Here is a 27938-nt window from a genome sequence, read left to right as displayed (position 1 = left end):
GAAAGGGACAGTGAAAAACAAGGGTAGGTTTGAAAAGAATCGAAGGACCATGACTGTAATAAGAAACCTTAGGTGCTGGCTTAAGGCCGGTTTCAACCACTACAGAATGTCCGGTTAGAACAGGGATGAGGCGGATGTCCAGGTTAAGGGGAGTTTAATGGAAGAAGATGTCCACATTCACACACACACACATCTGACCACTCATGGTTCAGATAACTGAGAATCATGTCCAGTGAGAACTGACATGAATTATGTGGTTGTTCAGATGCACGCACAATTAAACATAAATAATTAAAGTAGCAGGTTAGGATAATTGGGTTACGGTTAGGAAAAGGGTTAGGGTTAACTAAAATGCAATTTCTACAAAAGCTTGACTCCTTGCCATGACTGCAAACATACCAAGATCTGATCATGAATAGAGAGATACAGCTTTTGACAAGTTAACGTCAAAATAATTTTTAAAAAATAATTTTAGCTATCCTAACCTGCTGCGTAAATTCTCATAAACCGCTACGAAAAGTTAAATCTGACGTTCATTTGACAAAAGCTGGATTCCATCTAGCCATGACCCCAATATCGGTTGAAGGGACTAGCTTCGCGTAGGAGTGACTCGAAACTGAGGTAAGACTATGATCGTGTTCGAGAGGATCAAAACCGCAATGTACCATTGCGGAATGTACCATTGAGTTCTTATGTACTGTATGATGCAAGGTGATTTGTAGATCCGGCAGTCAACAGCTGTCATTTTGATGCTCTCGAACACGGCCAATGATACTTCGCCATATTTGGTGGTTCGTGGAAAGGTCATAGCTAGAAGGGATGTAGCGAAGACAGTATGCTGTGGCTACAGCTTTTGTCAAATTAACGTCAAAAGTGCGTATTAGCTAACCCTTAACTATATTCCTAACCTGCTATGTTAATTCTCATAACCTACGAAAAGTGAACTATGACAAAAGCTGTATCCATCTAGTCAAAACCGAGTGGAAATTTCAACCGGATGCTTCAGATTTATACATCCGGTGAAACATCTGGCTACTTGTTCTATCTGTGGCCATGTTGCACCAACGGGCTTACGGTGAAGTTATCTCGAAAATATGGTTTACACGGTTTCAAACAACACTGAGGTCGAGTTCGCAACAGGTTTGCGTCCGGCTTCTCCCCAGCCCTCGCTGTTTCTTCGACGAACCGGTGCACGTGAAGGTAGATGGACTTTCTCCCCACCAGAAAGTAGAGTTGAGGTCCAAACTCAAGGACGATAAAGGGGTCATCTTCAGAGCTTCCGCTCTGGTCGCTGCAGATGCTAGCGGACAGGTGGACCTGTGTCGCTCTCCTTCTCTGGGCGGCAGCTACACGGGAGTTGAATCCATGGGCTTGTTTTGGGCCATGGTGGCCGAGACTCCACACAGCAAACTGTTAAAAAAAAATGTTTTGGGTTCAATGATGGTTGACATAGAAGTGCTACATGGGGACACAGGTGAGCTCTTGGCCACAGAGACCAACGAGAGGCGGTTCATGACGGAAGGGGTAAGGAGAATACCGTTGGGCATGAATGAAGGGAGAATACGGGGAGTCCTCTTTCTACCACCCGGTTAGTAGGCAATTCAAAATGCCCTGAAGTGGGAAATTATATTTTTGTATCTATGGGACCAGGATTAAGTTCTAAGGAAATAGAAATCCATAGATTTGTATGTACTGTATCCATACCTGTTTAATGAAAGGGTCTATATTATGATTAAAAGTGTCTGAATATTTTGTTGTGAACTCTCCTAAGAAAAGCACAAATTACAGTTTTAGAAGGCCTTTAAGGTTATTCCTTGATCACACGGACAGCGTCATTGCATTGTGCAAAATGGTACTGTGTGTGCAACAAAAGTTCAACATTCACCTTCTGCTACCATTTCTGTCAAGCCCTCTACACATTCAGTTTGATGCATACGTTCAATAAATCCAATGTATGCACCACCCAGAACGCACTGCAACTGCCTCTGCAACGCAATGCTGCAAGGCAAACTTCAGGTGTACCAAAATCCAATGACTCTGTCGGTATGATCAAGGTATTAGATAACAAAGCCTACTTTGCATTGCATAGGTTTTATATTTTTAGGCCAGAAAGCATCTACACCTGCAGTGAGTGACAAAACGGTACAGTACATTTCTGTGATTCTCTTTCTCCTATTCCTCTTTTATTCCCCAAACCTCACAGGGCAGGGTCCATTCCCCGGTGTACTGGATGTGTATACTCTGGGTGGAGGTATATCAGAGGTCCGGGCCAGTCTGCTGGCTAACAAAGGCTTTGTGGTTCTGGCTCTGGCCTACTATGGCTTCCAGGACCTGCCCAGAACCGTGCCCAAATACTTTGACCTGGAGTACTTTGAAGAGGCTGTCACTTTCCTGAGGCAACAGCCACAGGTTAGTGGAGGAAGAAGATCAGTGCCCGTACTCATAACCCATCTGAGTATAGGAGTGCTGTCTAGGAACAGGTTCCTCATGTCCATATAATGTCCAGCACTCTTAACTCAGACACATTGTTAATATAGGCCATTTGTTCCATGAGAAGAAAATGTCACCTTAAGGTTCCTCTCACTGCTTCAATATTTTGTTAGCTGTGGTAAATGCTACTATCTAGTGGCTTCTATTTGCTCTACACCAGGGGTTCTCCAACTTTTTGGGGGCGGGACCCCATTTGTGTTAGCAAATTCATCAGGGACCACCCAACAGAGGTGAGACCAAGTCCCAAGCAAGTCTTATTTTCGAGTACCAAGTAATGATGGGGAAGTCTCAAGTAAAGTTCCAAATTTAATAGCTCAGGTCAAGTCACAAGTCCCTAATTTGGGGTTTTGAGTCCTTAAGTCAATGGTTAAGAGTTTTATGCCAATTTCATTGCAATTGCATTACATCTTTGGTTTTTGACCCACATGTTTGACAAACTGCATCCCCCCTCCCCCCACCACAAAAATATTTTGGGGGGCTGATGATGCAGAGGTGGCACCACAGGTTCCAGAGTGGTGGGGCAAATTGTTTCCCCTGGAGCTTTTCCTAATCTGGTAACCTAATAAAATTTTATGAGTCATATTCGCCGACTACAACAGGTATAGTAGACCTTACAGTGAAATGCTTACTTACTAGGCCCTAACCAACAATGCAGTTTAAAAAATATATAGATAAGAAGAGAGAAGTAATTAAGGAGCAGCAGTAAAATAACACTAGAGAGACTATTTACAGGGGGTACCGATACAGAGTCAATGTGCGGGGGCACCGGTTATTTGAGATAGTATGTACTTGTAGGTAGAGTTATTAAAGTGACTATGCATAGATGACAACAGAGTAGCAGTGGTGTAGGAGGGGATGGGGGGGCACTGTAAATAGTCTGGGTAGTCATTTGACTAGATGTTCAGGAGTCTTATGGCTCGGGGGTAGAAGCTGTTTAGAAGCCTCTTGGACCTAGACCTGGCGCTCCGGTACCGCTTGCCGTGCCGTAGCAGAGAGAACAGTCTATGACTAGGGTGTCTGGAGTCTTTTACAATTTTTAATGCCTTCCTCTGACACTGCCTGGTATAGAGGTCCTGAATGGCAGGAAGCTTGGCCCCGGTGATGTACGGGGCTGTACACACTACCCAATGTAGTGCCTTGTGGTCAGAGGCCGAGCAGTTGCCATACCAGGCAGTGAGGAAACCAGTCAGGATGGTCCAGCTGTATAACCTTTTGAGGATCTGAGGACCCATGCCAAATCTTTTAGGTTTTGTCGTGCCCTCTTCGCGACTGACTTGGTGTGCTTGGACCATATTTGTTGGTGATGTGGATACCTAAGGAACTTGACGCTCTCAAACTGTTCCACTGCAGCCCCGTCGATGAGAATGAGTGTGTGCTTGATCCTCTTTTTCCTGTAGTCCACAATCATCTCCTTTGTCTTGATCACGTTGAGAGAGAGGTTGTTGTCCTGGCACCACACGGCCAGGTCTATGAACTCCTCGCTATAGGTTTTCTCGTCGTTGTCGGTGATCACAGTTCTCTCATCAGCAAATATAATGATGGTTTTGTAGTGCCTGGCCGTGCAGTCATGAGTGAACAGGGGGTACAGGAGGGGACTGAGCACGCACCCCTGAGAGGCCCCTGTGTTGAGGATCAGCGTGGCGGATGTGTTGTTACCTACACTTACTGCCTGGGGCTGCCCGTCAGGAAGTCCAGGATCCAGGGTTTCTGGGACAATGGTGTTGATGTGAGCCATGACCAGCCTTTCAAAGCACTTCATGGCTACAGACGTGAGTGCTATGGGTCGGTAGTCATTTAGGCAGATTACCTTAGTGTTCTTGGGCACAGAGACTATGGTGGTCTGCTTAAAACATATTGGTATTACAGACTCGGACAGGATGAGGTTGAAAATACCAGTGAAGACACTTGCCTGTTGGTCAGTGCATGCTTGCAGTACATGTCCTGGTAATCTGTCTGGCCCTGCGGCCTTGTGAATGTTGACCTGTTTAAAGGTCTTACTCACATCGGCTGCGGAGAGCGTGATCACACAGTCTTCCGAGAACAGCTGGTGTGCATGTTTCAGTGTTATTTGCCTCGGAGCGAGCATAGAAGTAGTTTAGCTCGTCTGGTAGGCTTGTGTCACTGGGCAGCTCTCGGCAGTGCTTCCCTTTGTAGTCTGTAATGGTTTGCAAGCCCTGCCACATCCGACGAGTATCAGACCCGGTGTAGTATGATTCAAGCTTAGTCCTGTATTGACACTTTGCTTGTGATGGTTCGTCGGACGGCATAGCGGGATTTCTTATAAGCTTCCGGGTTAGAGTCCCGCTCCTTGAAAGTGGCAGCTCTAGCCTTTAGCTCAGTGTGGATGCTGCCTGTAATCCATGGCTTCTGGTCGGGGTATGTACGTACAGTCACTGTGGGAACTACGTCCTCGATGCACTTATTGAGGATGCCAATGACTGATCTGGCGTACTCCTCAATGCCATCGGCGGAATCCCGGAACATATTCCAGTCTGTGCTAGCAAAACAGTCCTGTAGCTTAGCATCTGTGTCCTCTGACCACTTTTTTATTGGATCTAGTCACTGGTGCCTCCTGCTTTAATTTTTGCTTTTAAGCAGGAATCAGGAGGATATAATTATGGTCAGATTTGCCAAATGGAGTGTGAGGGAGAGCTTTGTATGCATAGATGTGTGTGGAGTATAGGTGGTCCAGAGTTCTTTTTCCTCTAGTTGCACATGCAACATGCTGATAGAAATTTGGTAAGAACGGATTTACGTTTCCCTGCATTAACGTCCCCTGCTACTAGGAGCGCCGCCTCTGGGTGAGCGTTTTCTTGTTTGCTTATGGCGAAATGCAGCTCATTCAATGCTATATTAGTGCCAGCCTCTGACTGACTGTGGTGGTATGTAAACAGCTACAAAGAATACAGATGAAATCTTTCTCAGTAGGTAGTGTGGTCTACAGCTTATCATGAGATCCTCTACCTCAGGGAAGCAATAGCTCGAGACTTCCTTAGATATCGTGCACCAGCTGTTGATTACAAAAATACATAGACCGCCGCCCCTTGTCTTATCAGACGCCGCTGTTCTGTCCTGCCGGTACATCGTATTACCAGCCAGCTGTATGTGGATTTTGTCATTGTTCAGCCACGACTCCGTGAAGCATAAGATGTTCGTTTTTTATGTCCCGTTGGTAGTTTAATCTTCCACATAACTTGTCAATTTTATTGTTCAAAGATAGCACATTTGCTTGCAGAATGGAGGGAAGTGGGGGTTTATTCCATTGCCTACGAATTCTCAGAAGGCTATCTCAAGGCCATCAGACTGTTAAACAGCCGTCACTAACATTGAGTGGCTGCTGCCAACATACTGACTCATCTCTAGCCACTTTAAACAATGCTACTTTATATAATGTGTACATACCCTACATTACTCATCTCATATGTATATACTGTACTATATGCCATCTACTGCATCTTGCCTATGCCTTTCGGCCATCGCTCATCCATATAGTTATATGTACATATTCTTATTCATTCCTTTACACTTGTGTGTGTATAAATAAGGTAGTTGTGAAATTGTTAGATATTCCTGCATGATCGGTGCTAGATGCACAAGCATTTCAATACACTCACATCATCTGCTAACCATGTATATGTGACCAATAAAATTTGATTTGACAAGAAATTCCAACCTGAGTGTATGTAAACTTCCGACTTCAACTGTAAGTATTCAGACCCTTTGCTATGATACTTGAAATTAAGTTCAGGTATATCCTCCTTCCATTGATCATCCTTGATGTTTCTACAACTTGATTGGATTCCACCTGTGGTAAATTAAATTGATTGGACATGATTTGGAAAGGTACACACTTATCTTTATTACGTCCCACAGTTGACAGTGCATGTCAGAGCAAAAACCAAGCCATGAGGTCGAAAGTAATTGTCTGTAGAGCTCCGAGACAGGATGGTGTCAGGCATAGATCTGGGGGAGGATAACAAAAAATGTCTGCAGCATTGACGTTTCCCAAGAACACAGTGGCCTCCATCATTCTTAAATGGAAGACGTTTGGAAACACCAAGAATCTTCCTCGAGCTGGCAGCTTGCCAAACTGAGCAATCTGGGGAGAAGCTAAAATATCTATACCTCATTATGTGGTATTGTGTGTGGATTTCTTCTAAACATTTATTCAGCAATATTTCTGGAGGTGGAAATTAGATTTGAGATTTTGTCAGCAATTTTGTTTTTACTCATTTTGGTGTAGAATATACTTTTAAAGTCATAGTAACTGAGCTTCGAAAGTCCTTATACATAGGGTCCAGGATTCTCCTCGGGGGAATTTCTAAGGGTACTGGAGTTGGTCAAACTCGCAGTTTAATACTTTTATTCAAAATAAAACTGTCACATTTTATTGGCCACGTACACATATTTAGCAGATGTTATTTGCGGGTGTAGGAACATAAGCATTTCGCTATCTCCAACAGTGCAGGAGTATCTAGCAATTCACCGCGTCAGTGGCACTGTGTTATTCTCAAAGCGGGCGAAGAAGGTGTTCAGCTTGTCTGGGAGCCAGATATTTGTGTCCGTGACGTGGCTGGTTTTCCAATTGTAATTGTATAGACACTGCTACATACGTCTTGTCTGAGCTGTTGAATTGCGACTCCACTTTCTCTGTACTGACGTTTTTCCTGTTTGATTGTCTTGAGGGAATAATTACTGTTTGTATTCAATCATATTCCCAGTCACCTTTCCATGGTTAATTGTGGTTTGCGCTTTCAGTTTTGCGCGAATGCTGCCATCTATCCACAGTTTGTGGTTTGGGTCAGTTTTAAGTCACCATGGGAACCCTATACACTTCATGATGAACTCCGTCACCGTGTCTTTGTATACGTTAATGTTATTTTCAGAGGCTACACTGACCACAGCCCAGTCCACATGATCTAAGCAGTCTTGAAGCATGGATTCCTATTGGTCAGTCCAGCATTGAATAGACCTTAGCACTGGTACTTCCTGTTTGAGTTTCTGCCTATAGTAAGGGAGGAGCAAAATGGAGTCGTGATCTGATTTTGCAGAAGGGAGGGTGCTGCAGGCATCATGAAAGGGTGTGTAGCAGTGGTCTAGTGTTTTTAGAGAGCGAGTACTACAGTCAATTTGTTGATAGAAATGAAGTAGTGATTTCCTCATTTGCTTTGTTAAAATTCCCAGCTAAAATAAATGCGGCCTCAGGGTATATGGTTGCCAGTTTGCATATAGTCCAGTGTAGTTCCTTTAGGGCCGTCCTTGGTATCGGCTTGAGGCGGAATATACATGGCTGTGACTATAACCAAAGAGAATCCTCTTGGGGGGTTAATACGGTCAGCATTTGATTGTGAAGTGTTCTAGTCGGGTGAACAAAAATATTCAACTTTCTGTATGTTATCACAATCACACAAGGAGTAGTTAATCAAAAAACTTAAAACACCGCCTTTCTTCTTCCCGGAGAGTTCTTTATTCTTGTCTGCGTGATGAACTGAGAACTCAGCTAGCTGTGTGAATGGGCGCAGTATATCCTGAGAGAGCCATGATTCAGTGAACCAGAGTATGTTACAGTCCCTGATATCTCTCTGGAAGGAGATCCTTGCACTGAGCTCGTCTACTTTATTGTCCAGAGACTTAACATTAGCGAGTAATATACTCGGAAGTGGTGGATGTGTGCTCGCCTCCTGAGTCGGACTAGACGTACACTTGGAGCAGTCTCTGGGATAAGTTCAATTGCCCTGGGGGGTAAGAACAAAGGCTCCAATTTGGGAAGTTGTCATTCTGGTGAGTTAGCGCCGCTCTGATATCCAAAAGTTATTTCTGGCTGTATGTAATAACACAAAAAACATTCTGGGATAATGTAAGAAATAACACAGAAAATACTGCAAAGTTGCTTAGGAGCTAGAAGCTGAGCTGCCATGTCTGTCGGCCCCATCATACTCTATCATTAACAAAATTATCCTCTTTCCTAAGACCTTGATGGTCATGACTGTCTACATTAAAGGGGAGGTTAACTTGGCTCCAGACAATCGATCTGGTAATGTCGTTTTATGCTTTAACCCCTGTGACAATAAAACATATATTTTGTTATATTGTTTTTATAGGTACAGGGTCCAGGAATAGGAATCCTGTCCATCTCGAAGAGTGGGGATCTTGCTCTGTCCATGGCCTCTTTTCTCTCTGGCATCTCAGCCACAGCCTGGATCAACGGCAGCAACGCTAATACTGTGGTGCCACTCCACTACAAAGACCTCATCATCCCTTCCATCACGCCTATTGTTGAGAACGTCACCTTCTCCCCGTCCGGCATCCTTGACATCCGAGACGCCTTACCGGACCCAGAGACTGAGGTGAACCGCGGTTCCGTGATCCCAATAGAGCGTTCCAGTTCTAGGTTCCTCTTCGCCGCCTCTGAGGACGACAGGAACTGGAACAGCTGTCTCTTCGCCCAACAGGCCGCCGCCCGGCTGAGGCATCATGGGAAAGCGAACTTTGAGGTAAGGAAATAAACCTGAACACAAACATTTTGATAGCAAAAAGTTTAATCACGTACTACTAGATAAACACATGTTTTAGCCTAAACTGCCTTTACTCAATAGCAGGGGTTGAAACTGAAATTATTCTTCCAATAGTTTCGTTCTGAACAGAACCTCCTATTTATTTTGTTTTGTTCAATTGTTTCGTACCAGAATAATAAAGTTAGTTTACTGAATTATATACTAGCTAGATGCTTATGGAGGATCGGCTAATATGGAGGAACTTTGAGCGTCAGAGTTGTCTCAATGACGTGATAACTATAGTATTCTTAACTAGCCTAAACTAGCTGGCAGGCAGCCACTGAAAGGCAGTGACACCCTTTTGATTTGAACGAAACCTTCCATACATACAATGCCTTCAGAAAGTATTTATACCCCTTGTCTTATTCCACATTAAATGTATTCCCCCCCCCACCCATTTACAGCTGGGGTAGAATTATTATTATATAATATTATATATTAATTATATTTTATAGATTGAACTTGAATATGACAACTTTCAGGATGAATCAAAACATTTGTTTTATTAATCAAAATATTTAGTCCAATATATTTAAACAAGTTTGGGTTTTTATTCATACAAACTTTCTTAACACTAAAATGTGCCTTAAATAATGTATGTTTTAAATCTAATGGAGACAAATATACATACAGTGCATTCGGAAAGTATTCAGACCCCATGACCTTTTTCCACATTTTGTTACATTACAGCCTTATTCTAAAATGGATTCAATTTTTTCCCCCTCATCAATCTACACACTACCCCATAATGACAAAGTAAAAACCGTTCTATTTTTGAAAATGTATTTTTTTTAAATGATTACATTTACAGAAGTATTTAAACCTATTACTCAGTACTTTGAAGCACATTTTGGCAGCGATTACAGCCTCAAGTCTTCTTGGGTATGAGGTTACAAGCTTGGCACATCTGTATTTGGGGAGTTTCTCCCATTCTTCTCTGCAGATCCTCTCAAGCTCTGTCAGGTTGGATGGGGAGTGTCACTGCATAGCTATTTTCAGGTCTCTCCAGAGATGTTCGATCGGGTTCAAGTCTGGGCTCTGGCTGTGCCACTCAAAGACTTGTCCCAAAGCCACTCTTGCGTTTTCTTGGCTGTGTGCGCTTAGGGTCATTGTCTTGTTGGAAGGTGAACCTTCGCCTCAGTCTGAGGTCCTGAGCACTCTGAAGCAGTTTTTCATCAAGGATCTCTCTGTACTTTGCTCCATTCATCTTTCCCTCGATCCTGACTAATCTCCCAGTCCCTGCCGTTGAAAAACATCCCCACAGCATGATACTGCCACCACCATGCTTCACCGTTGGGATGGCGTAAATCTGCAGAATGCTGTGGTAGCCATGCTGCTTAAGTGTGCCTTGAATTCTAAATAAATCACTGACCGTGTCACCAGCAAAGCACTTTCACACCACCTCCATGTTTCATGGTGGGAACTACACATAATGAGATCATCCGTTCACCTACTCTGCGTTCCACAAAGACACGGCGGTTGGAACCAAAAATCTCCAATTTGGACTCATCAGACCAAAGGACAGATTTTCACCGGTCTAATGTTCATTGCACGTGTTTCTTGGTCCAAGCAAGTCTCCTCTTATTGGAGTCCTTTGGTAGTGGTTTCTTTGCAGCAATTCGACCATGATAGCCTGATTCACGCACTCTCCTCTGAAGAGTTGATGTTGATGTCCGTTACTTGAACTCCGAAGCATTTATTTGGGCTGCAATTTCTGAGGCTGGTAACTCCTAATGAACTTATCCTCTGCAGCAGAAGTAACTCTGGGTCTTCCTTTCCTGTGGCGGTCCTCATGAGAGCCAGTTTCCTCATAGTGCTTGATGGTTTTTGCAACTGCCCTTGAAGAAACGTTCAAAGTTCTTAATTTTCCGCATTGACTGACCTTCATATCTTAACGTAATGATAGACTCATTTCTCTTTGCTTATTTGAGCTGTTCTTGCCATAATATGGACTCTTTTACCAAATAAGGCCCTCTTCTGTATACCATGTTTACCTTGTCACAACACAACTGATTGGCTGAAACGCATTAAGAAGGATAGAAATTCCACAAATGAACTTTTAATTGAAATGCATTCCAGGTGACTATCTCATGAAGCTGGTTGAGAGTGCAAAGCTGTCGAGGCAAAGGGTAGCTACTTTGAAGATTCTTAAATATAAAATATATTTAGATTTGTTTCACACTTTTGGTTACTACATGATCCCATATGTTATTTCATAGTATTGTTATCTTCACTATTCTACAATGTAGACAATAGTAAAAATAAAGAAACCCTTGAATGAGTAGGTGTCCTGTGGTGGAATTATTTTAATCAAAAAGAGATTTTTAGATTTTTTCAAAACAATCAGACTTTATTATTTAATTACTGCAGTAATGGAGCTGGTCGGTAATCACCCCTGGAGGTGATCACTAGGAACTCAACTAGCTGGTTTGAGCCACAGCATTTTATAGCAAGGTCCATCCTCCTTTAGTCTACATGACAAAGAACAGTGTGGAATGGGTCACAAGGTTAAGATTTGTATGAAAGTCATTTGTGAATTATAAGTGTCTATCTGCTGTAAAAACTGTCCTCATTATGTAGAGACCAGGGTCTGGCCCCCCAACTCCATACTGGAGCCATCTCCCCCTGGTACCCCAGTACAGAAACATTAACTCATGCTCTGGATGCGGTATCACCCAAAGACATCGTACATCTCCTGTCAATGTTAAATCTCCCAGAGGGCCACTTTCAGTTCACAGACACAATACAGTTATAAGAACCCTCTATTCTGTTGCATAAACATCCATTTGCTGCAGGTACAGCATTATAACAATCTTGCATTTTGCTCTCACAGTCCAAACTTCTGACTGGTACTGTACTATATACATATTTACAGACACAGTATATTTTTACAATAGTTATCTTTTGTTGATCTTTGTAGGGCTTCCAGTTTTTTCTATTTGCCATATTATTTTTAAACACTGCTGTTTCAGAAACAGCTCATTGTTGTGTACGTCTTAAATGCTTTTGACTGCACCTTGACTTGGCGTTGGTTGATGTTCTGTCCTCTTGTCATTTCACCACCAGGTGGTGATGTACCCCAGGGTGGGGCATTTTCTGGAAGTACCCTACATGCCCCACTGCCCGTCTGGCTTCCATCCCGCGGTTGGTCAAGTGGTGGTGTTTGGGGGAGAGGCTAAAGCCCACCATCAGGCTCAGCTGGATCTGTGGAGGAGGGTCCAGGAGTTCTTCAGGAAACACCTGGAGGGGAACAACACTGGTGAAAAAGCTACGTTATATACTAGAGGGTAAGACGAGGGTTTCCGTTAGGAACATTTGGCACCGGACAACATATAACCGGGAAGATTTAAATTTACCAGACATTTTAGAAATGTACTGGACATTCGTATGCATTCAGATTCGACTTCAAAGAGAGGGGAAAAGAAACTGCCCACCTGGCGAGGCAGTGCCATCAATAAACGAGGGATAGCCTATTGGCCAAATGAGCCACATTTGAATTGTCCTGAACAGCCTATAACAAAATACAAAAACACTTCAGTGTTTTAGATGTGTAGCATAAGCAAACATGTATGGCCTATTGTTTTACTGGGTTTTACTTTACTCCTAAAACAATTGTCCACCTCACGGTTCAGCTGTCGGAGATTTGAGCACTAAATGCATCAGGGCATTGCGTGCATATGCCTATAGGCTTAGACGTCCACCGTATGATATGAATATTTTTTTTAAATACATGTAAAATAAGAAACGTATTCCTTGTCCCAGAGACGGAGAGAGGAGATATGCCAGTGGCATGCTGCGACACCTCCATGCATTTGTCAGATGGTTACAGCGTCTGCAAGATATAGGTGTACAGAAGGAGGCTTATTCATTAATTTTCAATCAGAATATTTTTTATAAAGATACTCTTATAAACAATATAATGATTAACTCTGGTAGGCCTAAAATGTTCTTCCTCACATGAACTTCAACTTTCAGAGTCGGTTGGAGCGTTGATGCGCACTGCTTTCATTGTCCTGCAGCAGCCAGTTTAATAGGCCTAATAGCTGCACCAAACTTTAACAAAAGTTTCTAAACTTTATTAGGGAAATATGAAAAGTCAAGTCATTGTTTGTAGAGAAAATATGAGCAGATTATTATATTGCGGTAAACACACCATTATACAGTTATATAATTATACATTTATATAATTTGGCCATTGAAAAAATAAATACAATTTAACAGAATTTAAACACACTTGTGACGCAATTACCAGCAAACGCTAGTGCCTACCTTACCCAACGAATGACAGCAATAGGCTAATCATATTTATTTTACAACAGGCCCACTTTTTAACCTATTTTAAATTAAATACGAAGCACACACAGATCGGACTTAAAATGAAAATGTCTCAACAGAATAATACAAAACACATTTGACATATTTAAAGAACTGGTTTAGATGAATAAATAGGCCTACACTAATAGCCATATACAATAATAGGGTAATGATAAAACAAATTATTATAAATAAGAAAATAAATACAAGTTCCAAAATAGCGAGTTGCACAGGAGCCTGCATTTGGACGTGCCAACGTTCTTCTAATCTTTGTCTACTACAATATTAAAACTTTGTCACACAGAGGACATTCCTCTTGTAAGTCGCTCTGGATAAGAGCGTCTGCTAAATGACTTAAATGTAAATGATGTTAAATGTTGTAAGCTTTTCATTGTAGACGTACTTTTCCCCCTTCTAACTGTAATTTTACTTAATAACTGACGAAGGATAGAAAAAAATATGCGAGGCACAAACATTCGCTTTGCTTAGCAGAGTTCTGCTTGGAACAAACCAAACCTAGTATGCGGGCGTCTTGAAGGTTAGGTAAGGGTAGGAACGTCCCATGGACCCCGGATGGCACTAACCCCAAGCAATAATGCGAGAAGAGGACCCCACATAAGATAATTATTGTGGTAGGTGTAGGGTTGCACATTTTGGGGAATATTCAGAGGTGGAAACTTTCCGTAGGAATTAACGGAATATATGGGAATAACGGAAATATATGCAAATTGATATTAATACCATTTTAAATGTAGATGTTTTTTGCATTGATTATATTTACCTTATCATAAGTAGACATAATTGCAAATGATTAAATCCTTCCAATAGAAATTACAAAAACAATTTAGTTACAAATTGAACTTTAATTAAATGAGTTGACTCTTCACATGGAATGATTTCACTGAACAACAAACGAAAGGGAACATTGAATGATCCCCAATGATCTAGCATCTCCCAAAAATGTTTTCAACATTCATCTGTAAAATGATAGTCTACAAACTAAAGCTTTGGTTGTCTTCCTCTCATGCTTCCATGTCTTCTCCCTGGACCTCCTCAATGTCCACCACTTGAACATCTGACTCTGAGGGCTCATCTTCACAGTCACTTTCCAACCATGTTGAGGATGGCTCGTTGTCATCTTCAAATTTGCCCAGATGGCCACCAATTTTCCAATCCTTGCATTGGTCAGCCTGTTTCGTGCTTTGGTGTGTGTGTGTTCCCAAACAAGGACCAGTTGCGCTCTGAGACGGCTGATGTTGGTGGGATTTGGAGGATGATGGAGGCAACAGGGGAAATAGCCTCAGTTCCACAAAGTCCCTTCCACCAGGTGGCTGATGAGATATGTTGGCCCGACTGCCATATTGCATCTCCATCCCAAATCCCTTGCTTGGATCTGCTTCGCCAGACTGCCAAGAACCTTGCCCTCATCAAGCCAAGGTGGCGAGATGCGTTAGTGATGGCACCATAGGCCTTGTTGATCTCTGCACCAGACAGGATGCTCTTGCCAGCATACTTGGGGTCCAACATGTACGCTGCGGCACGTGTGGGCTTCAGGCATAACTGCAGTTTCCTCTGCTTGGAGCAACAGTGAAGTGGGCAGGGCAGTATGGATTTGTTCTCTTACATCTGCAAGTAGTCTGAACATCAGAACATCAATCCGTGCAATGGCTACTGCTATAGGTTTCAGGAGTTTTAGGCTGATTAACAGTCTCTCCCAAAATACATCATCCAGGAGGATCCTCTTGATGGGGTTGTCCATATTGGCAAACTGCGGTATGGCCATTTCTTGGAGAGACTGCTTCCCCTCCAGGAGACTGTCAAACATGTAGACAACACCACCACAATGGGTGTTTCATTGCAGCTTCAATGTTGTGCTCTTATTCTTCTGCTGCTCTAACTTGCTGACCTTTCACATACCTAACCATTTCCTTGGCACTCTTGTAGAGTTTCTGTTGTTTTCGGTGCCATGATGTCCCTGAGGAGCAGATTCAATGCATGAGCAGCACAGACAATGGGTGTTCATGTTCCCAGCATTGTCTGTCACCAGTGGAAATGCCTCCAGTGGTCCAAGGTCATTGACTGCCTTCAGCTCATCTGCAATCTAGAGACTGGTGTGTCTGTTGTCCCGTGTATCTGTGCTCTTGTAGAATACTGGCTGAGGGGTGGAGATGATGTAGTTAATTATTCCTTGCCCACGAACATTCAACCCCATCCGAGATGATTGCAATAGTCTGCTTTCTCTATGATTTGCTTGACCTTCATTTGAACTCTGTTGAACTCTGCATCCAGCAAATGAGTAGATAAAGCATGTCTGGTTGGAGGGGTGTATGCTGGGTGAAGAACATTCAGAAATCTCTTCCAATACACATTGCCTGTGAGCATCAGAGGTGAACCAGTTGCATACACAGCTCGAGCAAGACATTCATCAGCATTTCTATGACTACGTTCCTCCATTGAGTCAAACTTCTGATTCCAGGAGGACCATGAGCTGTTGCTATCGATAAGGAGTCTGATTCATAAGTTTCACCTCAAATAGAAGTAGAGGTACTTTTGTCAGAGGTTGCTTGTTGTGAGTGCTGAGGGAACTTTATGCACTTGGCCAGATGATTCTGCATATTTGTTGCATTCTTCACACATGATTTGGCACAGTATTTGCAAATGTACAGAAGGCTGTTTAGAAGTGTGCAAGATCTTGAGAATCAGTTGTACATGTGATGGAAGAATGCACTGTGCATGCAGAGGGTTGCAATTCCATTGAATTAGGGATAGTTTCACCAAAATATGCCACAAGACCTAGAATTGCCTTATGTGTATCCCACAAAAAAGTTCACTGTTATAAGCTAACTTTGTTTGATGAATTTAAGCAAAATTCCCCAAATTCCCGGGCTTAACTTCCCATGGAAAATTCCCGACCCTTTGCAACCCTAGGTATGTGTCATCTTAATTCACAAACACTAACAGATACTGAGGAGAGAGTTTCTGTTATTTGTGTGAAATATTTCTATTCTGGGATAGTTGTTCACTGAAATGCTATCATTAGTTGCTTATGCTATTACAATATAAATAAGTGTCTTCTGCTCTCCGTTATAATGTTAGGTCAAATTCACAGGGTAAAGTAGAGGATTAGCCAATCAATGGCTAAAGACCACCCACTTGCCTTGATTTACATATCCCTTTTATTTTGAACAAGACCATGAAATTATGAAATGGATCATGTGATACAGCGCCATTAATGAAGTGATAAACGTTATAATGAAAAATTAAAGTGGGAAATACAATGTGTCATTATGAAATAAAATATGGTAACATTTATAGAAAAGTGACACTGAAATCAGATGTCATAATAATCCATCCAATAGTTTCCAAAAGCACATGCTCATTATTTTTCAACCAGGATTATAGTATGTAGCGAGTCTTTGACAATGACTATTATTCATTATTCAAACTTTTTAATTAAAACATTTGTGTCAATCTCTCCTCCTGTTTTTAACATTATAAGCAGATGTATCGTGCACACCAGAATTTATTGGCTGGTAAATAATTTGGGGGGGGATTTTGACCTAAGGCCTTGACTTTATCCTAATGAGTACTTCACAGTATGCAAATGGTCGCCACTACCGTCTATCAAATAGTAACATGCAGTTAACCTATATTTGTGTGTGAGTAAGCAATAATCATCTCTGGGGTTGGCAGCTGTCTCCTTCCAGCTTTAGCCTCCTGTTGCAATTGTTACTTGAAGTTAGATTTAGACCACAAATAACACATGACTTTTTTTTAAACACAGGTGCCTTTCTATTTTATCTGTCATTGCAAAGTTACACAGAATGTGCTCAGGAAGAGGGGGGTGGGGGGTTTGTTTATCCTATGTGATTGTGCCTCAACTTTTCATGAAAAAACACATGCTCCCGTACTGTAGAGTGTAGACATACCTCGTCCTTTGATGTAAAGAAATGATGCTAGCAAAATGTATATTCTATTTATACACAGAACACTCTCCCTCAGTTAAAAAGACATGGCAAAGTGGTTCTTTAAAAGTGTTTCAGTTTGATTTACTGGTACTGTAAGGTCAGCTTTGATACTTTTAATATAGGTTTCTGTTAAACCAGCATTATGTACCCCATGTCATCAATACATTATGGACTGTATTCATGAAGGACTCTTATCAACCCCCAAGGGAAATAATCTCTGTGGAATACCTCAAAAGACAAAAATAGATGATGTTAGTGTGCTACTCTATGGCTTGCTCTGGTAAAGCAGTGAAAAAAAATAAGCTAAACATGGAGAGAGACTTTTCCAATGTGGTTTTCTGTGAAGAAGTAAACATCATCCTAGATGAAGTGGGTGACAGAGACCATCTGGTTGCCTGAGTCATAGCTATGCCGTCTGCTTTAGGAACAAACAATCCCTTAGCAGAGAATACAATGCATTGTCATTGCATTACGCTACTATGACATCTGGCGCTAAAATATGACCAGTGGCAAGGAGATGGCGTTCACACACAACTCACTCACTGTGCGATCAATCATCCATTGTGTTTCAAAACTCATGGAAATAACTGTAAATAAATACTATGGTAGTCATTAACCCAATCAGAGTTGAATTCTCCCTCTACTTTAGTCTGTGGCACAAATGAGTCTGACCTCAGTAAATGCTCTTCTATATCCTACTGTGGTGGTGGGTGTACCTTTCTGTCTGTATCACTAGTGATGATCTGGTACTCCTCAGCTGTTTCTGCTGTTTCTATTTGTTTCACTATTTCACTGTTTCACTGTTAGTATTTGATTATATTTGTTAAACTATTAGTCCTTTCTTCATATCAATAGCATTGTAACCAGATTCTGTTATGAATAAACATGAGGTTTTTGAAAACGTTGTTTATCTGGTAGGCCCTAACACAGTGCAGTGGTTTCATGCCCACTAATTACCTTCTACGGCATAAAGGTATCTATAATAAAATCATTTGGTGGGTGCTTATTGTCCTATTTCATGCATGTACAAGTGTGTATTAATATTCATGTGTGAATTGGAAATGTGTATTTTTGCATATCCCAACCCTCCTTGAGACACCGTCGGAAAGTGGGGTCACGGCCAGGGTTTGCCATTATCAACGCTGACCCTATATGTACTTTGTAATGCTCATGGTTCTTTATCTCCATCATTGTTGTTTATCTTTATCTCCATGGTGCTTTATCTTCTTCTCCCTCCCCTACAGCCTCTTTCCAGGCTGAAAGAAAACAACACAAAAAGTCAATGACTGGGAGAAATACAAACATGAATGCGTGACGGTGTTTTTCTTTCATCCGAGTTAAAAATGTTACAACTGTCGTTGCCCAACTAAATCACCACCAGAGGAGGGAACAGAGGAATGTATTTGAATTTCCAGACAGCAGACGCGGCTGATAATAGAAAGCCCCTGAGTTTCTGCTGCTAAGAAATGGAATGGGAAATCCACCACTGATGATGCTCCTGCCGTCAATCATGAATTCCACAGTGTTGCAGCCAGGTCATGTTGGGCACATTGATATGTAGCACTTCTTTAGAGGTCTCCTCCGTATGCCACATCCAGATGTCATTCTCAGAATGTGGCAAAGAGCTCAGATGAGCCACTGTTAGATATTCAACATAGGTGGGTAAAGCACATATATAAGGTAAAGCACTCAGTCCATAATGAATCGATCTAGCTATTGACCATGACTATGATAAACTTTGGAGGATGTAGTATCTTGTCTAGATTGTTGGTACCGGACCTCACAAGTACGTTTTAGAATTTAATTGTAACTTAGAATAACATTACCAGAATGCACCTGGCGTATATTACCCGGAGGATTTTCCGAGCACGGTTATATGGCATACATTTGAAAGGATAGCATAAAGCAAACCCTGTATTGAGTCGATACTGCCATCTATTGGGAAACATAATACTTAACAGAAATATACCAGGTTACTAAATGATTGTATAGCCCCCTCTACTGGTTTCAATTGGCTTCAAAATGAACAGCCAGTCAAGCAGAAACAGTTTCCTATTTGCATTCAGTATGGGACTGAGCCTGCACACATGGAATGTGATGCCGTGATCTTTTAGCCTGTTGTGGCATTTGCCAAAGAAGGTCCACATTGTTCACAGCACTGTGTTCACACCACTGCCTGGTGGTGATCATGTGATGAACTCCTCTTTGAAGTCAGTATAGTTGAAAGTATAGTTGAAGCAGGAGAATGTAAGGCTATCTGTCCGCCAATTGAAGCTCAACAGAAGTAGGGTGATGCAACAGGACAACCACCCAAAACACAGAAGCAAATCAACAACAGAATGGCTTCAACAGAAGAAAATATGCCTTCTGGAGTGGCAATGTCAGAGCCCTGACCTCAACCTGATTGAGATGCTGTGGCATGACCTCAAGAGAGCAGTTCACACCAGACATCCCAAGAATATTGCTGAACAGAAACAGCTTTGTAAAGAGGAATGGTTCAAAATTCCTCCTGACCTTTCTGCAGGTCTGATCTGCCACAACAGAAAACGTTTGGTTGAGGTTGTTGCTGCCAAAGGAGGGTCAACCAGTTATTAAATCCAAGGGTTCACATACTTTTCCCACCCTGCATTGTGAATGTTTACATGGTGTGTTCAATAAAGACATGCACATTTTATAATTGTTTGTGTGTTATTAGTTTAAGCAGACTATGTTTGTCCATTGTTGTGACTTAGATGAAGATCAGATCACATTTTATGAACAATTGATGCAGAAGTCCAGGTAATTCCAAAGAGTTCACATTCTTTCTCTTACCACTGTATATCAGCAATGGACTAATGAAACAAATACAAACAGTTAGTTTGGGGTTTAATTTCCCTTTAAGACATTGGCCTCAAGTCTAGGTTGTGCCTTTAGACTTAAACAAGTAACAACTAGGAATATATTTCACTTCTCTCATTGACTTCTCAAACCCGGTCTGGTCTGCTTGGTAAGTGTTCCCGGAAGTCTTGTTATGTTGGCCCTCTGGGTGTAGAAAATTGTACTTAAAGCAATATAGGGCAATAAGATCAAGATCAATAAGTGAAACATTTTGTGTACATCCAACCTACTGGTAAACGTTTACGAAGCACTCTCACTTTTTAGCTTCGACACTGATTTCCTACTAAACTTTTTTATAGCCATCGAGGTAGCAACAGTTGGCCCAGGAGCCTCTGTGCATGCACAGACAAAACATTAGACCCATATTTGACCCCGTTGAGGGAGAGATTACAATGTTTCAAACCCTTCAAGGGACTCGATTTTGTCCAATGACTCATGCTGCAACGTGAATTGTGTGATAAGTTTGTCAGAACCTCTAACAATATTATATTTCATTTCTATTGTGCTTTAGATTACGCTCCACCATCCAGGCAAGCACACTCCTCTGCTTCTCCTTCCATGGCTCCTCCAAGAATGAAGCAGGTGGGTACATTGGCTGACTTCATAGCTGTCCCTTTTTTGCTTAATGTGTTGTGACTCAATGCCCCTTGAAGCCTCAACAAAAGTGAGGGTCATGCAAGGGCAGCCACCGTTCAGTGTGGGGATCTTTATTGGGGTCACATCCGCTCAGACCACCCAGCTGTGTTGAAGACACCCATTCATGACCATGTGAGCTGGAGTGCAGGCTTGTCTTTGCCATGATGACAAATGAGGGGGAGAAGTCATAATCCTATGACCTTTGGCACCCTAATGAAAGAGCGTATTTAGTGAAAAGATGCATTTGACCTCTAGACCCGCATCGTCAGGAGAAATACGAAGAACATTGAAGATACAAGAATCACTCCCTCTTTAGAATGTCTCACACCAAAGATGGAAGTATTTGGTATAACCTAATACGGACCTCCATATGCATAATAGCCTGAAAGACCTTTTCTGCCAAATGCCGAACTGTCATGATTTCTGTTTAATCCTCATTTCCTGCAGAGGGCAGTGTTTTAAAGGAAACGATGGGTTCACTGAATTGTTTTTCATTCTGCAGATTTTGTGACCACAGTGTCAGCACAAATCCTGATGAATGAGCTCCCTGCTTGTTATGACTGACATGGGACTGTGGCCAAAGACAAAACTCAGTGGAAGAAGATTGTTGCGGCTTTATGTCCCATCCAGGACGAAGAGGACTAGGTAGAGACATGTATGATTGGTCGTATGATTGGTCGTAATGTGTCAGGGACCTTCTCACAATGGTCTCACTGTGATTTTGTGAGTGTCAATTTGAGTGCCAATTGACTCATGTCCTCTATTTATCCTGTCTTTATTTGAATAAAGACAGGTTTGATATTGTTGAGTCATATTGTTGGATGCAACCATGACAATTCAGTCCAGAAGATAAAACCTGAGGACAGTCAGAACACAGCAATTCCTGCAGATGGATGTGTAAAAAGACAGAAGAGGTGTAGGACAATAGGACACCATGTCGTCACTGAAATATCTAGATCAACAAAACATAGCCGGATCTTAAACTGATCCCCATAGAATTGAAAGGGAACAGACAAATCCGTCACACAGAACCCCTCAGTTTTAAGTCAGCCTAAACAGTGGTCTAAAAAGCACAGTGTGGGGTCTCTGTGTGCAGTGGTGACGTTACTCACGCTCAAGTAATCCAAGCTTTTTCCCCCTCTGATATCGTTGTTCAAGAACTATTTGAGGAACAGCGTGTTCATTGAAGAATAGCCAGGAAAGAGAGGAGACAGGGCTCCCCCATTCTAAGACATTGTACTTCCCCCTACATGGGCAGCCCTGAGACATTCTCCTCTGTTTGACCCAGCTGATCTGGGCCTGTCCGGCAGCACTCCAGTGTGACCACAGGCTTTAGATGGGCCTGATTGGCTCAGCAGGTCTCAGCGGGTGGCTAATTGGATAAGCTTTTAATCTTCACACTATCGCCACCCTGCTGGATCAGAGGCACAGGGAGGCAGAGATCAGTCCTTTGGTAAAATACTTAGTAAACATTTCAGTACTTAGTAAACATTATGGACAACAGAAACATGACTCACTAAAGATAACTAACAGGATGCATTCAGATGATAATGATTTAATCTGATTTGGGGACTGTGGAGTATGTGACCATTTTGACCTCATGTAAGCATATTTTTTAATCATGTTTTGATTGGAATCAGACATAATTAAAATTAAATTAAGAGATTTAAACAAATCTGAAAGGACCATGTAGACAAGTGTTGAAGTCTCTGTTATTCTACTTGGATTGCCTCAATTTACATAAAGTCCACATACTGTGAAATACAGTTGTTTTTTACCAAACCACAAATAAACTCTTTCTCATCTGGCTTCAATGGCCCTGCACTGCCTGTAGACTGTCATTCCAGCAGCCTTCTCTGAGACAGCACAGAAGTGTTTATAAAGTATACCCACACAGGCCAACAGAGGAATTGATCGCTCCTCCACTCATCCGGGAGCGAGTGGTAATCTCCAGTTACTATAGCCATAAGTTTTACAGATGTTTCCATATGAATCTGGAGTCCGTTCACACACAGCCTATCACACATACTGTAGCATACAACCATGCATTACTGATAAATGTTAAACTATCAGTGTTACACAGTGGTGGCTGAACATGTTGGCTAAGGCATGGCATATACCAGGGAAGAGGACACAGGGGGGCATCTGTGGGTTCCCTTTGGGGTGGTGGTTTGTTGCCAGCTGTTTGAACCACATGTTCAACTTCTCCAGATGGTGGAGATGTCTTTGTGAATGTGTATACGTCTGTGTGCATCTGAATGAGTTAGTGTGTGTCTAGAGGTCCTCTGTGGTACGACCATCAACTTGTCAACAGTGAGCATCACCAGAGACTATCATTTAGGACATGACAGCAGCCTGGTGTGGTAGAGCATAATTTAGGACACGACAGCAGCCTGGAGTAGTAGAGCATCATTTAGGACATGACAGCAGCCTGGAGTAGTAGAGCATCATTTAGGACATGACAGCAGACTGGAGTAGTAGAGCATCATTTAGGACATGACAGCAGACTGGAGTAGTAGAGCATCATTTAGGACATGACAGCAGACTGGAGTAGTAGAGCATCATTTAGGACATGACAGCAGACTGGAGTAGTAGAGCATCATTTAGGACATGACAGCAGACTGGAGTAGTAGAGCATCATTTAGGACATGACAGCAGCCTGGAGTAGTAGAGCATCATTTAGGACATGACAGCAGACTGGAGTAGTAGAGCATCATTTAGGATATGACAGCAGACTGGAGTAGTAGAGCATCATATAGGACATGACAGCAGACTGGAGTAGTAGAGCATCATTTAGGACACGACAGCAGACTGGAGTAGTAGAGCATCATTTAGGACATGACAGCAGACTGGAGTAGTAGAGCATCATTTAGGACATGACAGCAGCCTGGAGTAGTAGAGCATCATTTAGGACATGACAGCAGACTGGAGTAGTAGAGCATCATTTAGGACATGACAGCAGACTGGAGTAGTAGAGCATCATTTAGGACATGACAGCAGCCTGGAGTAGTAGAGCATCATTTAGGACATGACAGCAGACTGGAGTAGTAGAGCATCATTTAGGACATGACACCATCCTACCACAGTGTGCTATTTGAGTGATGAGTAGAACAACAGTGCTCTGTATTTCTTTAGTCTTGTAGGCCTATTCTTTCATATTACATTCCTGATTTACAAAGCCTCAGGATACCAAAAATAAAATGTGTAATCCTGGTATGACTAGGCTGTGATAACAGCATCTGGCATTGTTCACTTTACTGTTGTTTGCACTTCTCTTACCTTTCGTAGAAAGAGGATCATTTCAACATTGCTTCATGTTTTTCTTCTCTTTTTTTTACTTAAGGAAAGAAAACAGGCTGTTCTAGGAATTTACCATAGACGATGAACAGGCTGTTACTGAGAATAGAGAATGTCGTTATAAAAAGCTGCAGGGTAAACAAAACACAATCCAAATACATCTGTGTGTTGCACTAGTAGGGACAGGGACTTAAAACTAGTCATCCTACAAGTGGACCATTATACTCTGGAATACCTCGGTTGGTCATTAAATCATTTTTTTGATTTACACAATTTGATTGTCTCTACCTAGTCTGTGAATACCAGACAACTTTTACTACAGTAGCTTTTAGAGAAGCATTTAGAAGCTCTGTTGATGAAATAAGACCTCTGGGCTCAGGCTGTAGGTTTAGCTGCATTTGGCCTGGAGAAATATGGAGGGGAGGCTGGGCCCCTGAAGAGCAGGACACAGGGAAGAACAGGATATGTCATGTAGAATAAATGCTGGGCAGGAGAAGGTCTTCATGCAGCCAGACCCTGACCCTGGGACCTGCCACAACGTGAGTTACACTCAGTCCCTATGTCCTGCAGGTCCTGCCTTTAGGGTGGGAAGGGGGTCTTGGTAGGAGTGAGTGATGCTGGACTGGAGGTACTGGAGAAATAAACTGAAACACTGAAGTATCTAAGGAAATTGGTTTGGCTGAACTGGTGAGCAACAGAGCTGTTAACTGTAAGGTCCAATTATTCTGTTATCTGGCTTTTATTAACTTCCTCTGTGTCTAGCGGAGTCCAAGAGTAAGTCAACTGTGCTATTCTGATTCCACACCACCATTTCATTGTAATGTAAGCTTGAAGCCATTTTAAAACATCACTATCTGTCTCACATAACTCAACTCTGCAGTGGATAAACTCTCCAAAGTGGTTATATCAGTTCAGAAGTGCTTCATTTGCTCTCGTTATTTTTAAACTCCCGTGGTTATATCTATCCATAAATCACCTGACCCACAGTGCCTAAATGTTCCAGCATCAGCCTGCCTGTCTGACAATGGATTTATGACCTGCGGGTGGAGCGGTGAGCGGCGGCCCAATCTCCTCCGGGCCCGCTCCCCTCTCCACGGCACTCGTATACATAACAGTGTTGGGTTGTGGGTCAGACTCAGTGGTGGGATGCTGCAGTCCCTCAGCACCTCTACTGGCAGCATGATGAGATACTACTGTACTGTAACAGCACAACTCTCTGTGGTCTCTTAGGAGGGAAATACTTTATCGACATGATCAACTCTGGGTCCCTGTCAGCAAGACAGAGACATTTTTCATGATTAAACAGAGAGAGGGCTGAGTGATTGTAGAGGCAAGAGTACTGTACTGGGAGTCTCGTTTCAGTTTCACATTTATCCATCTTCTCCAACTATGTGCTTTTCGACAAGGTTTGGCAGAGGGGTAAATGGCAATGAAGAAGGCTTGTGTGTAACATATCCCTCTTGCCAAGATTTGGCAGAAATCTCTCCTATAATGATTGTCTGGCAACAGAGCCTGGATCAGTGATGTCATCCACAGGTCCACAGTCTCTGTCTTTCTCATCTCCATTGTGTGGAGTTTCAACAGAACAGATTTGGGCTCTTTTTCTCTTGCTCCTTGTCCAACTGTTCCTCTGTCACTGAAAACAATCTCTTTGGTTTTTCCTCAACCCATAAGCAATGATCGGACAGGATGATATTTTACTAGTTGGAGGTTGAATCATACCTCTATCCTGATCAGTCATAGACAGGTCTGATCGATGAGGATTTTAAAACTTTCCCCCAGTAGAATAGCAGGATAGCAGATGTATGCACCACCAGGCTATCACCTCCTCTCGCTCCTCTTCTTGGTTACATCCATTATTGGCAGGTTAGGCTCAGTGGAGGGGCCTTCAGTAGTAGCCAGGGGCTCTGGGAGGGCTTTGGCCCTGGGAGGGCTGTGGCCCCAGGGTCTCCATCACAGCGGCTGAGGTCAGAGGTTACGGAGGAGACAAAATAGTTGTTGGAAAAGGGATCATCGGTCCATCTATCATTCTGGGAGACAGAGCAGTGTCCAGTGTGTCTGTTGGAGGTTTCAATGCCCTCTCCCTACCACTGCCAGAACATCTGCTAGGTGTCATAGGGTGCAAGGTTTGGACCATTGTAAGACACAGCATGTCCAGTGTGTCTGTTGGAGGTTTCAATGCCCTCCCTACCACTGCCAGAACATCTGCTAGGTGTCATAGGGTGCAGGGTTTGGACCATTGTAAGACACAGCATGTCCAGTGTGTCTGTTGGAGGTTTCAATGCCCTCTCCCTACCACTGCCAGAACATCTGCTAGGTGTCATAGGGTGCACGGTTTGGACCATTGTAAGACACAGCATGTCCAGTGTGTCTGTTGGAGGTTTCAATGCCCTCTCCCTACCACTGCCAGAACATCTGCTAGGTGTCATAGGGTGCAGGGTTTGGACCATTGTAAGACACAGCATGTCCAGTGTGTCTGTTGGAGGTTTCAATGCCCTCTCCCTACCACTGCCAGAACATCTGCTAGGTGTCATAGGGTGCAAGGTTTGGACCATTGTAAGACACAGCATGTCCAGTGTGTCTGTTGGAGGTTTCAATGCCCTCTCCCTACCACTGCCAGAACATCTGCTAGGTGTCATAGGGTGCAGGGTTTGGACCATTGTAAGACACAGCATGTCCAGTGTGTCTGTTGGAGGTTTCAATGCCCTCTCCCTACCACTGCCAGAACATCTGCTAGGTGTCATAGGGTGCAGGGTTTGGACCATTGTAAGACACAGCATGTCCAGTGTGTCTGTTGGAGGTTTCAATGCCCTCTCCCTACCACTGCCAGAACATCTGCTAGGTGTCATAGGGTGCAAGGTTTGGACCATTGTAAGACACAGCATGTCCAGTGTGTCTGTTGGAGGTTTCAATGCCCTCTCCCTACCACTGCCAGAACATCTGCTAGGTGTCATAGGGTGCACGGTTTGGACCATTGTAAGACACAGGCATTTCAATAATCAAGTGACGACAATACATTCATTTTCAATACTTTTTTATGCCCATTCATTTAACATAAATAATTGCTAAGTTATGAATTGTGTGACTGGTTTAGCCATTGAGTCATTTTCACAGTTTTCAGAGAGAGATTTAGAAGTTTAAAATATGAATAGTAAAATAGGCACTATATGTATGTCCTGCCTTGAAATACCTTTCCATCTGAATACATTTGCACCCTTAAAAGTTTAAGAGGAGAAGAGATAATAGTGGCTGCTTGGCTTGTCTTCCTGTGGGTGCCAGTGGCAAATAGTAACTCAGCGTAAGGCAGTTGTTGGCATGGCCGCAGCAGGCTCAGCGAGGGGACAGTGTCCCCGATTTCACGGCAGATTGAAGAAAGCGTGCTCCCCTGTTTGACTGGGAGGAGAGGCTGAGGCTGTTGGTCACAGCAGGAAGCCTATTAAACACTATCCAATAGCACCACAGGAGCTCCCGTTGTCCCCCAGGAGCAATGGGGATTATTAACCTGTGATCTAGGGGATTGTTCAGACATAGTGGGGAAGTTACTGGAGGAATGTGTGCAACAAGTTGCTCCATAGTGCAATTCATGAGTAATGAGCTATTTTCATATGGTGCAGATTATTTCTGGTCCAAATGAATCATACCCACCAAGCCAAGAAGATGACATGAGTTATGTCAGTTATGTCTGTCTGTGTGTGTAAGTACGAGTGTTTCCTATCACTGAAGAGGGATCTCTCTTCCTGTGCTGATGGGAAGTTGTTTCAAGCGCTTTCTACCAAAACATTTGTATTGGCTGCAGAGCTTG

General features: G+C 42.7%; 1 protein-coding gene across 3 annotated transcripts; it reads left to right on the top strand.

Annotated features, from left to right (window-relative positions):
• Positions 1-829: 829 nt before the first annotated feature.
• LOC118365574 (acyl-coenzyme A thioesterase 1-like) lies at positions 830-22807 on the top strand. 3 transcript variants are annotated; one of them, XM_035747897.2, is made up of 6 exons: positions 830-1588; positions 2204-2409; positions 8592-8984; positions 12111-12331; positions 20715-20785; positions 21342-22807. In XM_035747897.2, exons 1-6 carry the CDS (start codon positions 1054-1056, stop codon positions 21401-21403), a joined length of 1488 nt encoding a protein of 495 aa, XP_035603790.1. In that variant the 5' UTR covers positions 830-1053; the 3' UTR covers positions 21404-22807. The 3 variants fall into 3 exon arrangements, with proteins under 3 accessions (XP_035603790.1, XP_035603793.1, XP_052347254.1); XM_035747900.2 differs by lacking the exons at positions 20715-20785; positions 21342-22807 and adding an exon at positions 18571-20003; XM_052491294.1 differs by lacking the exons at positions 20715-20785; positions 21342-22807 and adding an exon at positions 14587-20003.
• Positions 22808-27938: the final 5131 nt, after the last annotated feature.

This window comes from Oncorhynchus keta, chromosome 32, assembly GCF_023373465.1.
Source record: "Oncorhynchus keta strain PuntledgeMale-10-30-2019 chromosome 32, Oket_V2, whole genome shotgun sequence".
Classification (NCBI taxonomy): domain Eukaryota; kingdom Metazoa; phylum Chordata; class Actinopteri; order Salmoniformes; family Salmonidae; genus Oncorhynchus; species Oncorhynchus keta.
This window is presented reverse-complemented; position numbering and strand designations above follow the sequence as displayed.